General features: G+C 42.3%; 1 protein-coding gene across 1 annotated transcript; it reads right to left on the bottom strand.

Annotated features, from left to right (window-relative positions):
- Positions 1–212: 212 nt before the first annotated feature.
- LOC133942234 (cAMP-specific 3',5'-cyclic phosphodiesterase 4D-like) lies at positions 213–588 on the bottom strand. Its single transcript, XM_062381784.1, has one exon. The coding sequence runs from the start codon at positions 537–539 to the stop codon at positions 225–227; it is 315 nt and encodes a 104-aa protein (XP_062237768.1). The 5' UTR covers positions 540–588; the 3' UTR covers positions 213–224.
- Between the last annotated feature and the right edge of the window lie 13,955 nt (positions 589–14,543).

The raw sequence follows: 14,543 nt of genomic DNA, 5'->3' as shown, positions 1-14,543 counted from the left end.
AAGTGCCGGACAAAACCAGAGGTCGAGAAAAAGGCAAAGACACATATGTTCAAAAACCTCCTCGACAAAGTTACAGGACCAAAAAACGAGCTAAATCACTTTATCCCTGTCGCGCGTCAGTCATGCAAACAACGCCCATTCTTCATCGAGGGGAATTAAGAAAAAGAAGATGACTAGAAGGAGATGGAGGAGAAGGAGGAAGAGGCAGTTTTCCCTTTTTGCCCTTACCGTCGAAGACCTTGAAAGGACGACGGCCACGACATCCTAGATTTCTTCAGCCCGGGTCGATGCCCGGTGTCCACGGCGTAAGTCCGATCCATGTTCCTCGGGTTGAGATATCTCTCGGTGTCCGAAAAGCCTCTTTGTCTCACGCGGTCGTTCTTGCGCACTACCAGCGCGTGGTGGTGGTGGAGCGGGGAGAGCGCAGGCTGGTTCTGCTGCCGCCACAGATGTTTGGGCGCATTCGCACCGCTCACGCCGCCGGTTCCCCCGCCGGCGACTAGAGAGCCCGACCCCACTTTCCCGCACACCGGCTCCATCCTCCTCACCACGTAGTTGTCTAGTATGTATTTAAATAAGGACTTTACTCTATAAGCTCTTAAATGTGGTGACCTCGGGGGGGGGGGGAAGGTGACAAGAGGCGTGCGTAATACCTTTTAAAAAATCAAATAAAACACCCCGGAGGTTAAACTACAGCCGCAGAAGTGATGAAGAGAACTTTCCAGAAGTTGCTCTGGGTGCTTCACGTCCAGTTTGTTTTTTGCAAATCACGCACCGACTCCAACTCCATCAACTTTGTCGTCCCTGTCCCACAGAGACAAGCGGGGGTCCACTCGCGCATCCCGAGCTAGAGCCTCTGTGACGAAGAGGAACTCTCAAAAACTGAATTTCGTTTCCAAGTGCTCCCAGCTTTCTCCGTGCACGCCCATTTCAGCAAGGTGCTCGCGCTGCAGTGCACAGGACGGTCCACGCGGCGGGATGGGGTCCTTCCACGAAATAACACGCAAACTTCCGCGCGTCGCCTATAACTTGGCGCACGGTGGGCTATGCGTAAAACCGCCCAGACATGTCAACACCGTTCCTCCTTTTCTCCATTCCCCTGCTGGAACGGGCGGTGACAGGATACAGGGAACAGGATAGTGCATTAAACATGAGGGACCCACCCAAAGCCCCTCCCCTGTACTTCAGGAGGTGGGAGTGGGCAGAGAGCCAGGTGGCCAGATCACAAAACAGCATGGAACCAGTTATAAACTCCAATCATCCCAATTTAATTCAGGTTTATCACAACATATTCAGTTTGTAGGGTTGTAGAAATGGAAATACACCGGATTACTTATTAAAACTAGGTCTGTATTTGTAAAAGGAGACATTACACAGAAGTGGAGTGTAAACAAGAATATTTACTTTGTTGATGCACATAAGTACATGTTCATGTGTCTGTACTTAAGTTGATTTACTCACAGGTACACACTACACTTTTTTAAAAACATTAGACCCGCCTCCTTCAACAGGAGCAGAACACCTGCAGAAGCACAGAGGCCACTGCTGAGGCTCAGCCATAACGATAGTGAGGTGCCTAAGGGATATAGAGGCAACACTCAAGTACTAACTTACTTCTACTCGTGTACATGTTAGTCTTTTTATTTCTACTTTTACATAAGTAAAATGTTTAGGTACTTCCTCCACCACTGAACACGATGCAGGGTGAAATAAACTCATCTCCGCAGAGATAAATGAAACTGAGTGACTTTTACAAGTTGTGTGTCTGTGGCTGGGATGTCTATAGGATTGCAAACATACAGCCACCTTGTTAAATTTCTCCTCCCAGGTTGTGATTGAAGAGAGGAGCGCTCTCCTTCCTTCCTCTCCCCCACACACTTCCCCTCGCAGCTCAAGTCTATTACTCTGGACGCTAACAGTGTGGGGAATGAAATCTCTCCTGCTTTAACGGCAGAAACGCAATCTACTCAGAAACCAGGGGATTGAAAACAGAAGTGGCAGGTAAGTGTAATGGTGGCCGGACAGCACACAAACGCACCATGCATGTACACGTCAGGGGCTTGTGATTGGACATTGTATCGGTCCACCTTTACCTACACTGGTGTTAACCAAACACTCTTTAGGGCTGTTAATTCTCAAAATGTTTTCAAAGTTGGGGGAAGATATATTTTAAACCAGTTCCTACAAGGTACAAATACAAAAAAAGGTCTATTATTACCATGTGGCTCTTGAGAGATAGCGCTTAAATCCACTAATAGCTTGACTTACTGCATTTCCTATTGACCTATCATTAATATTAAACTGTCACAGTAGGTGTAAGTATTATTTTTGCACCATGGTCTTCATTGTTAAGACAGAATCTAAGTGTGAAAGGGGGCAGAAAAGATAAGTAGCAAAGGGCCGGGTCGAACTAAACCGGCTGAGGACTCAAGCCTCAGTATGTAGTGTGCATGTTTAATCACAAGAGCTATCGTACTGAGTAGCATCGAGGGTTCTACACTTGAGATTTCTGCTTTAAGGCACAAGACACAAAGACGCAAATGTCCCGGGGGCGAAACCTTTCCCGCTCACTTCCAGTCTGGCCGAACGCGGGGAGGAATGAATAAAACATGCCCTTCCTGTTGCGAGGCAAACCACAGCGTGGCTTCGCATGGAATTCAGCTTTAAACTTTGACCCCCGCCATCTGCTTCTCATTCGTGTATGTGTGACCGGCCCTTACTCTACAACGATAACAAATCTGAGGACCTGCTGACTCTCTCCCATTTGAGCCTGCAGATGCACCAGTAATTGCTTTGCTATGTCACAACGTCATCAGGAGGACTGCATCCCAGCATGCACTGGGACTTACCTTCACCAAAGAATATACAAGATGTGCAACTTAATGTCTTTAGCATACCGTATAGATTACCTGCCAAAGTAAACAACTGTTGACATATACAAATGTTAGCTGTTTTTAATCTCAGGTGTATTATCCTTTCTACTTGTGTTGATTTAGACTCCTAATTTAAAATGAGAGAGTAATGGCTGAGATAAGGGGCGTTCAATACACAGAGATTCCACCTGATTGCTTTCGACGCCAATACCGACCTAATTTACCAGAGCAGGTAAACAACCAGACGTGCTCACAGTAAAAGCTTTCTTACTCTCAACACAGTTGTTTTTGAATCCGGACACAGGTCTCTACTCTGTAGCCTCATGCTACCCTGCACACGTAAACCAAACAACTCCACACTGTGAGCTGGACTTTTAAAGAAATAGAGCAATATAAAAATCTACCAGTACTGTGAATCCTTATAATCTGTGTGAGTTCGTAAAAAATAATAAAAACATAATACGTGTGACTCCTGGGATCCCAGTTTAGAATATAAGAAAAATATCTTGTTGCATTCACTCATACCGGTGCCGCCGTTGTCACTGTCATTTTATATCTGAACACTTTGTGCCATATTAACATCAGAACAAACATGTGTTGGAGCATCAGTCAGTGAATTTGATTGTGTTTTGGTAATAAGCTGTTCTTTTATGTGAGCCCTGGAATGCAAATATAAAATTACCTCCCCTCGTTTTAATTAAAAGAACATTTGTCTGCATTAACGTGTACGCAAACATGACTAAACCTCATCCAATATTAACCACTCGTACGTTATTTATAGTGAAACAAATCAGGCTGTCTTGAGTCGAGGCGTTTAACACAATCAACATATGTTTATGTTTTTTTTCAGGAGCTGCCGGCTATAAATTATGTGGAAAACTCTCCTGCTTCAGATTTAACAGAAGGAAACTGTGGGTGTGTGCACAGAAGTGTTAGTCACAGAGAAAGACAGTAGTGCTGCCACTGTTCAAGGGACAGAATCAATGTTTTGTTCTCACACTATGAGAGTAAGTATAGAGCAATGGTTTCGCTCTACGTCATCACTCATGCATTAATATAGCAGACACTCTAATTCAGCCGCATACAAAGTTAAAGTCAGCGAACTCACACAGAAGTTTTCTAGTGGGAGCATTAAGTACCGCACATCTTTCATCCGTAATTCTCGAAGCAGAGTTAAAAAGTACAAATCACCCGTTTCCCCGCCTGCAGTCTTTTCATACTTGATTTGATTTGTTGTGAAACCAGTCAGATTTATCCAATGTGGTGTTAACACGATGGAACGTTACTGTTAGAAAGAGAGTTTGCAATAAATCCAGAAAGCAGTGCGAACAAAACCAAACATTTTTGCACATATACTGTATTACACAGCCAAAACGCTTTGATTTCACATCAGGGGTTGGTGTTCGGGTGCAGCAGGCAGTAGTTCTGAAATGTTAGTGGTAAAAAAAATCTATTTATCTTGAAGTTATCCTTAAAGAAAAAGAGAAGGAAAGAAAAGTCACCTCATTGAAAATAGTCCATGTCAGGAGTCGGTGACAGGCCTCCTCTGCCTTCATCTTCCTTCATTCAAATAATGACACATCCCATTTTCAAATTGCTTCACCCTCATCCAGCCACTGTGACACGGTTTTAGAAAAAAGGGATCACCTGAAGTGAAGTCTTGAGAATAGCTTGCTCTTTCCTGAAGTTCACATTCGCTGGTTGCTGACGGTTCCTCAGACAGGACGCGCTGCCTCTGCCTCTGATGCCTGACACCTTCGTTTTTTTGGCATTATCACAACGTCTGCCTGTAAATTATTCAGTATTTACTGTGTTTCTTCATTATGGGTCTCAGTTTTTCTCCGTGACACAGTAGACAAGGATGTTAGCAATGGGCGGCACACAGAAGACAACTACAATGGAGCTCAGTGGAGCGCGTACCTCTGCTCTACCTTTAATTCAATCAAGCTTCACCAAATTTGACACATTCATTGAGTCCCTTAAATGTGCCTGATTTATTTCTCCATTAAGATCCATGAATTATTCCCTGCTGGAAATGTTGAAAACACACAAACATGAGGTTATAAAAAGAAAGAAATGCTGTATTTCCTTGAATCAACAAATTCTTTATATTTAAGTAGTAAGTTTGAATCAGAAGTCACGAGTTGTCTTGAGAATTGATCCGTCTGGAGATTTAATTTAGAACTAGAAATGTGTCGCCAGCTTTTCTTGTTTCTCGATAAAGAAGTTGACAAGTCAATAACACTTCTCTCGTTTAAAGTCTGCGCCCTTTTGACAAATTCTCTAATTAAATGCATTTTAACAAGCCTAGGCCTTATTAATAAGCTGCAGCTCACCTCTCCTCTCTATATTGTTTATTCAGCCGGTGAGACACAGCAGGTCCCATCATCCTTTCGTAAAGAGAGAGAAGGACAACACAGGAAAAAGTTAAAGAGGAAGCCGGTGCTATACTTTCTCCCAGAGAGACCCTGAGCTCTGATCACGTCTCTTACATGTGTTCGTAATCCTTCTATCACGCAAAAACACAGAAAGTGTAATATCTGCCATAACTTTAAAGGTCTACAGCCTGTCTGACAAAATGTCACACAAAAGCTTGGATAATTACAGTTAGAAAAAAAGCCATGTATGACACGTTTGGGATTACTGTGTAGATTTATCAAAACCAGTGTTCTAGCACTGTCTTGTTTGCTATTTCTCAACTGGTGATTTACATTTTTTGTTTTACAGCGACTGGGGTGACAAACATAAAGCTATTAGGCCTAGTTATCTGATGAGCAGTGACGGTGCGTCAATACAGGGCGCTGGGGCGCCGCCCACCCTACAATTTTGAGATGAAAAAAAAAAAAAAAAAAAATGACATGTCAAAAAACATTATATATCAAATAATTTAATAAGAAATGTACTGTTTTAAAGCGTTAAATGTGTGCCGGAGACCGTAAGCCCCTGTCAAAATCCACTTAAATGTGACCAAATATAATATATTGCCATTCGTTGAATGATAACATACGATAACGTCACTGAGAGAGAAGCCACTCCTCCCTGTGGGCGCCGGGCAAGTGGAAGTCTATGGAAGCCAAAAAAAGGGGCAGGAACATTTGAGCAAGGACAGTTCTCATTGGCGGATGACAGTTCGAGCCATGGGCTCACGTACCTTGCGCCCACAGCCAATGAAAGGGTTTCTTATATATCATGCTGACAGGACTGTCCAATCAGAGACCTTTTGTGATTCCCTCACATCACATATCTACAGGTGCAGCATAGTTAGCACTTAGCAGATACTTGTTTTAATCTGAGAGTATGGCGAATGAAAACTCTATTGTAGCTATTCACGGAACACCATTCAATCGACGATCCGATGTCGATAAAAAGAAACTAAAAGAAATGGGACCTGACCGTCCGGATTTAAAACTTGAACAGATAAGCACTGACCGCGGAAGAACCTACAAGCAGAGCTTCTCCTCCAGCCTTTATGCTAACCGGAGCTGGTTAGCGGGCTGTGCAGTGAGTAATGCGTTTTTTTGTTTCCCCTGCTTGTTGTTCCAATGTACTGGGACTGATCAAATGAACAAATGTAAAATGTTATGTCTCTTCTGCTCTAAACCTCTTTCGTGTGAGGGTGTGGGCACCTTTTTTATTCTGTTCATCTCTGAAACCCTACCCAATGTCTCTTACCTATGTCCCTACCATTCTGCTCTGAACTGTCATGCCCAAAGTAACAGGTTATTGTTGTTGGATACTAGTGTTGAGCACTGTATGTTATTGAAATAAAGCTATGTTTTTTTTAATATTCTAATCAAAACCTCAGTTTTTTTTTCTCATTGCGGTGGGCTATTTAAACCGCGCCGCCCAAGTGCGCCCCCCCCCCCCAAAAAAAAATGTCACCAGCCGCCACTGCTGATGAGTCACATTCTTCAGTGCATGTGCTGCTGCCAGCCAGGGATCATTTAAATACCAGTGGTTTACATTACATGAGTCAACACATGCACATAGCACTGCTGCCAACCGCAATCAAAATCGTGATGTAACTCACTTCCTACCTTATCAGGAAGCCATTTCTCTCCGTTTATTCCCGTGTGTTATATGAAACTCACAATGTTCATATACTTGTGTGTGGGGTAGTTAATCCATCATAATGTACATTCTGTCGCCTGTATGTGTAGGAAAGGGTTTCATTTTTTTAAGATCATGTGGCAGATGAAAACTTCCTGTCAATGAGAGATGTGCTGTCGTGAGGATATCGACAAAATGAGGCTTGACTGTCGATGAACAACCTTTCATATCACATTGACTTAATTTGGCAGTTAAAACTAACTTCATATTCAGAGAGGGACATTATTATTGGATAGGGACAGTGTTCATTGATCAACAGATGAATTACAGTAAATAGGCCACAGCTACTTGTCATCTGTTGTCCCCTGCCAGCTCTTAAAAGGCAACCTGAAATCAAATAGATACATAATAGACCTCTTACTGTAACTATATGTACAGAGGACACATGTGCATACCATTCAAACTAATTGTACGACAAACCCATTATTAGAACACTGCAGCCAATGAAAAACAAGAGAATACGAAACAAAAGAAAAGTATTATAAGCTACAATAAGAATCTGAATCTTTGACAAACTAAAAAACAATGCTGACTGAGCCACCGTGTCAAACTACTTGGCTCTCTGCACTCCAGCTGTAAATGTCAATCCTCTGGACGAATTCAACTGTTATAACATTTTACTGGTTAAATTCAACAAAGGGTGTAACAGTACAAAAACCATACAAGTAACACAAAATCTCAGCAGCTGAGTTGCTGTAGCATATACTGGGAACAAAAATACATGTGCTCTATTTTTATGACACAAACTTTTATAACACTTACTAACCTCCTTATTGCTTTTTACACAGCATTGTTAGCAAACTACAATTATAGGACATTTTCCTCTTTTTCTGTCATTTGGTGGCACTGGTCATGTGTCACTGACTGTTGCCAGGGAACCAGGGCTCTTACAGTCAAGAGTCCGGGACTAAAGTGACATTATTTTCTGAACCTGTCCATTAGACTCATCGAAGAGGAAAATGAAGGCTCTCTGACTCAATACAGAGAGCACACCTCAAATGTGCGTTATGCTTTGGACAGCCACTGCCATCATGTAAAATACACAAAGTATTAGTTGAGCTAAAACCCTGAACAAACACCTTTAATCTTGAAAATGCATCGATTCAAACCTGTAAGCACAGTGTCAGGTACTTAGTGTGTGATGTGTCCTCACTCCCTTCAGACAGCTACTGTATTGATCCACCTCACCAGTACACTCTACTCAGCTACCCTCACTCTAATTACCCATTCCACTGAAAAACATTCTGTCCATGAGACCACACACATAGATACACACACGCAAACACACACACACACACACAAGCAAAAAACACATCACTGTCTACCTGCTGGCGTCTGCAGAGGTGATGGCGATGAGTGGGGGGGTGCGTAGTGGCAGTGTGGTGGGCCGTGGTGGGACTGTGTCTGGCTCCAGCTTGGAGTAGTACTGCTCTGCCTGTCTGAAGGCCAGAGGCGGCAACTGGATTGTCCGGCAAGACAGCCTCCGCACCAGGAAGGGCTCCATGCAGGTGATCGGGCCCGGCTCTGGAGAGTCGCAGGAATCGTCTGACACCTAGGTGAGGACAAATGAAGGGAAGATGAAATCTGAAATCAAATTAAAGGTCATTAAATCAGAGGCTGGAAAGGGATAAAAGGGCTTGCACTTATCAGCTTGTATTGGTGAAACCAGCAGAGAATGAGAATGACACTGATTCAGGCGCATATATCCACCGAGACCCAACACTCCCATTAAATTCAGTCAAGCTGCACCAAATATCAGGATTCATGAATTCATCCCTGGGAAATTTATGAAAAAAGATGTGATATATCCGTTTTGTGCAGTTTAGCTTACACACAATCCAACCACCTGACAAACTAGTCAGATCCGCCCCCAGCTGTAACCGTGTCTTTGGCCCAAGTATCAAGGAAATCCATAAAGCATTTCAGTGTAATCCTGTTGACTAATAAACCGACCGACCAAGCCACCAGCCAAGAGGCGGTTGGTCTGACCAAGAGATCTCGTGAAAACGAGTTGTGTTGGTGATGTTGTTCATATTATTTGTTGAATTCCTCAATCTGAAAGATAAAGTGTCTATTTTTCTGTTTTAGTATGTTATATATACTTTTTGATACATTTTTTAAAACACCTCTTGACCGATTGACAGCACACACACTGCACTTTACAGAACTGGTTGTTTTCACACATTTGCTTTACTGATTCAACAAAGAGATGCAGTACAAGATAAGATGACACCTTAATCTCCGAAGAGGCAGAGGAAGTCAAGAGGAGATCTCCCAATAAGTTACCATGTAAGGTTGTTTTTTGATGGTACAAATAAAAAACGAGAGTAAAAAACGATTTGAATGTATCCTATCTAGGTCATCTATCAAATTTTAATTACCCATCTGCTGTCAAGTGCACAGAAACATAATTAATCTTTTATGCAACTTTACAAATGTTATGTGCTGATTCTCCTGTGAACCATCTGGGCAACGAATTCCCAAAAGAGACAAAAACAAGAAATATGTTGATGGCAAGTGGTAATTAATGTTACAAAGTAAATAAATCAAACGAAATAAGACAAATTAGACTCAGAGAAAAAGAAGCAATGATAAGAATACTGTTGGACGTTACCAGCACACAAGACTCAAAGCGACTCACGTGAGAAAAGGATGAGGATCAATCTGAAAATGAGACATCAGCTCAAGAGATGAGAAAAAAATCTAAATAAAATCTAACAACCTGAAGTAAGGACTGAGAATGTGCAAAGAGAAAGCTGAGACTGTGAATCCAGTGAGAGGAGAGACACTCATTCTACATTAGCACGTTAACCTGGAGGACACACATCAGGGGGTCAATGTACCAGAGAGAAGTTGATGCTGCTGGAGCGATGGCAGAGCAAAGCCTCTCTTTGAAAACAGGACTGCTTAAACTAGCGGAGTCGTCCGCTAACCAGCAAGTCATAGTGTTGTTTGATTGGGTGAATGTGACTTGTTCTCTAAAGCACGCTGAGTGGTGGAAGAGACTGGAAATACACAGCATGAATAAATTTCCATTTACCATTACCCTGTTTTTAATTAACACACAGTACACCTAAGACTCTGCTGAACAGAGCTGGACTGAAGCTCAATTCCTTGTGGTTTCTTTGGTTCGCTGTCCTCTGGGTGGTAATCAGTAATTTGTGTTTTGAGTGGTTGCAGGACTATCTTGGATTCGGAGCACACTTGAATACACAAGCACTGCGCACGTATGGAGTGAACTGGTTGAGACAGCGTGATATATAGAGGCAGACTCTGAGTCATTAATCTTGCCGCAAACTATAAGGAGCTCTTATATGTTCTGCATGAATAACAAGGCTTTCCCATTAGGTGAGGGTCAACCACTGACATTTAAGTTTCACATTTACAGCACATCTACAGGTATTAACCCCACATTATATGTCTTTAGAATGAGTCGCGCTCCCTTTTCACCCAACTCCACATATAGAATCCCAGTACACAGAACAGTGTCTTTGCCAACTAGCATCGTGGTGGAGATAACCTGAAAGAGGGTCCTGCACAGTGAACAAGAAAGACTGCAGCTGGGTTACGATGCAGTGGAACTCATCTGTTTTCCATCACCTACGCACTACAGGAGCAGAATATCCAATCCAGCGGCAACCAACGAGACCGACTGACCACACACAGCGCAGTCCGGTATAGATTCCATGCAGTCAGCCATGACAGGCCCTTTTCAACCAGGCACTGCAGTAGTTAATGGAATTACCGAAACCATTTGACATGCATAGGACTTCAAATTATTTCCCTATTTTTTTCCCCCCATTTTGGGCCTTTAAAAAAAATGTATTGCAGGTTCTCATACTGCAGATTGATTTGCTGTGGCAAGCAGAGGAACTCAATGGTGCATGCACAGCCTGGAGCAACCTGCTGGATAAATACACCTTTTCACCCTCCAAGTGCAAAAGAAATGAATTATCCTGGCAGTTAGTACTATACGCTGACCCTTACAGCATTATACATCTCTGTTAGGCCAGGAAGACAACTTAAAGCACTCAGATGTGTGTGTGTGTGTGTGTGTGTGTGTGTGGGCATGTCTCTGCATGTGTGTGGTCTTGGGGCAAGGACCTATACAGTCACCTTAAACTTGTCTTCCTAAGGGGATAAAAGGTCCCCTTAATATAAACCATCCAATTTCATGGTGAAGGCATAATTTACGTCAAAGCTCTGTTTGCTTTAAGGCTGGGGTCGTCAGCAGGAAACGAATGTAAGACAATGTCAGTCCTGTGTTTGTGCGAAGCATGTTTGTCTCTCCTCACCTTCCCTGTCGTGACTGTTCTGCCTCAGCCTCCGTCGTGCACCCGAAACACCTCGACACCCCTCCCTCCCTTCCACGCCTACATCCATCAAGATGCCAATCTTCATCCAGGACGCATCGAGCCTTTCATTCCTACATAATTACCTGTATTAGACTTATTGCCGTATAGATGGTTGCTCACAGAGGGGAGCAGGTGCGGGGGTGACATGATTAACGCTCACTGTTTAGCAGGCAGAGGGAAGAGCAAGTAGACGATGAAGCTCACGACTCAGTGAAGTTAAGTCTGTATTAACAATGAGCTGCTGAGCACTTGGCAGAATGTCCACAGACAACTAAACAATTCATCTGGGGGCTTTTTGTCCTTTTTTTGTGATCCTGACAGGGACACTTGGACTATATTTGCACTTGCTCTTTATCTTGTGTAATACACTTACAACAGTCGATAGGACCACTCCATTTATGCACTTAAATCCTAATTACTCCCCTTTCTGCTTTTTACTTGAATTCCTATCCACACGTTAGTCGAAGTGGAATGACACAAAAACACATCCACCTTCACCTTGGATTAACTAACTGAACTCTCTTTCACTCAAATTTATGCTGTTTGCGTCCTGTGATTTTCAAGGAACAAATATTACGATGATATTTAAATAATAAACTAATAATTATAATATGAATAGCAGGTGAAAATGAGTTCAGTCACATTATAGACCATGGGTGAGGACATGGGAGGCTGGAGAGGATACAAAGGTTAGGACACCCAAGTGTGTGTCTGTCTGATTGTCGACTGTCGATAACACACACGGTCCTTCATTTTCACTCAAGTCGTGCTGTCTCTCCAAATGCCTGAAGTGGCTCTTTATGATAAGTGGGATCAGTGAAAGGTTAATGAGTCCACTGTGACTCTTCTCTGCGCTCTGTGTACATCATGTGCCAATCCAGCGGTGGTCGGGGGTCCAACTGTTTGACCAAGGTTCAGATTTTGCCTTCGGGTAATAAAATAACATGTGGGGAATTATTGTTTTTTTATAGCCCCTACAATAAGCGTATTACTAGCCTTATTCATAGCAATTTTTTAAACAAGGGACTCTCAGTCAAAGATTAACTGTCTGCTTACTAATTTAAATCATCTGTTGCTACTTCCTCGGTACTCAGCTCTGAGATGTGGTTAAAACAGGGAAACACAAGGATGGTTTTAGGCTTTATCATTTGTACTTTCAAATTTGTTTTTGTTTATCTAAAGAGGAGAGGGCTTTGAGATCTAACCACTAATGCAAGTAGATTGATCTCTCTGGACAACATTCAAGATATATTTCTGTTAACCCTTGATATTGTAGCATTAAATACCAGGTCAAACCAGGGACTGTAAATAAAAGTGTGGAGGACATTCCAATCCTCAACATGGCTTTTCCAACAATATGCCAATGTAATGTCGTTAGCTTGAGAGATACTGCCTTAACATGAAAATAACGCTTGGTAACTTAAGGGTAGATTGGAAGCTAGTTTAAATAGCACGCTATTGTTTTGTTTGCAGATTTCTAGAGCAGATGAGTGTTTAACAAATGCTATACAGTTGGGTTTAGGATTTGATTTGGAGGTGTACATGATAAAACATGTCCGTCCAAATTATTTGCATTACCCAGTATTAGGTCCACATGGCAAAATCCAAAGCTTGATTTGCCATTAGTGCCAAGTTAGTGGCCAAGCTATGATTCACCAACTATTATTTGGGGAAAGGGTTTGAAAAATGTTCATGGCAAGCTATTTTCCCAAATAGTGTGTCCCAATTCAGGGGCTTCCTACTTTGGGGGCTGCATTTGAGGACAGCTATCCCATATTGAAGGCGCCTTCAAATTCAGTTTAGAAAAGAGCCCTTTCATCGCCAAGCAGCGAAGGCTCCGATGGAAGATCCGTCCTGTGGTTACAAACCTATCCCAGGATTCATTGCACTGCTGTGACTAACTCTTTTTGAAATTGGTACTATCAGGTAAAACAGCTTAATATGACACATGGTGTACTTTCTCATCATGTCCAACTGCACTGTGGCTAGGTGACAGCGATAAGGGAAGTGCTGGTGACACAAATCAAAAAATTGGGACCATAGAGTCAAATTTGCTTCCTTTCTGTAAAGGACAGAAAAAAATCCCATATTTCAACAGTATTTCTTCAGAGGTTTAAAATTGTTCATGGTGTCGTTAAAGCAATACTTCAGGTCTATACATCTGCCTTCTGACATCGTAATTACCTCTGTGTCACATGGTGAAGAAGTACTTCATTAACTTTAGAAAGATGTGGTTTCGGTGGACACTTTATGTGGTTTCCGTGGCTTAGGGAGTAAAAAAATCAATTCCAAATGGGTCCTGCTCTGACATGAGCTCTTAACTTACACATGTTTGCTCGGAGAGAGAATCTATGAGATGAGTTACTGTGATGACAAAGAGGTAGAATAAAGTGTTGGGGAAATATCTGCCCCTGCTATCAAGTGTCAACCAATACACAATCCTTTAGAAAACAAAATGCTCGCTCTGCTGTGATTTACGTTTTGTTATGGAAATGGTTAAAAATGTATGTGAATTTGAATTTATTTGACAAAAAAAGCATTTACCACTTTTTCTGTTGGGGGTTGGAAACCTTTGATGAATACTCATAATGCGAGGCTTCCTAAAAATGCAGGTGGTTCTCCGTTGGCATCGATATTGTGAACGATTCTGCTGCTCATCAAACATGTTGTGATGAGCGCCTTTTCAAGCTGCATCTCTGGGGGTTGAACTGCTACAGGTTTGAAAGTTACTCCCTCAATCATATTTTACCATCCATTTCTTTTGACCTTTTCAGAGGCAACAGAACATTGTCCATGTGTTGCTTGGCCTTTCGATTTTTTTGTAACATGTGGACAGGACTTCAGCCCTGTCAGTGCTTTTTGTTTCAAAGTGATCCTCATATAGAATTAGGTGTGAGCTCAAGTATGCAACGCATGTGAAATAGCTTCTTCTCCATATTGCATCTTTCTTTATCTGTCTGACACCATCTGCTGAGCGTGAGAGCAACACCTGAGGTGAGATGAAAGGCATTCCCTTACTTTGTCTCTGAGCTAAACCTTCACCATTATTTCAGAATTCTATGATATTATAATAATAACATATAAAAACATTGTTTACAATCCCCAGCGACTGATGATGATGATGATGGTGATGATGATGATGACGATGATAAAATGCTCCAAAAAGCAGAGTGAATTGATCTTGGATCAGGACGTGGTATCGCAC

Source organism: Platichthys flesus, chromosome 3, assembly GCF_949316205.1.
Source record: "Platichthys flesus chromosome 3, fPlaFle2.1, whole genome shotgun sequence".
Lineage (NCBI taxonomy): Eukaryota > Metazoa > Chordata > Actinopteri > Pleuronectiformes > Pleuronectidae > Platichthys > Platichthys flesus.
The sequence above is the reverse complement of the archived record's forward strand: the minus strand, read 5'-3'. Positions and strand labels throughout refer to the sequence as shown.

What these genes read in the sequence shown, in the direction of transcription:
- LOC133942234 (XM_062381784.1), bottom strand. Translation starts at nt 539, where the DNA reads ATGGAGCCGGTGTGCGGGAAAGTGGGGTCGGGCTCTCTAGTCGCCGGC.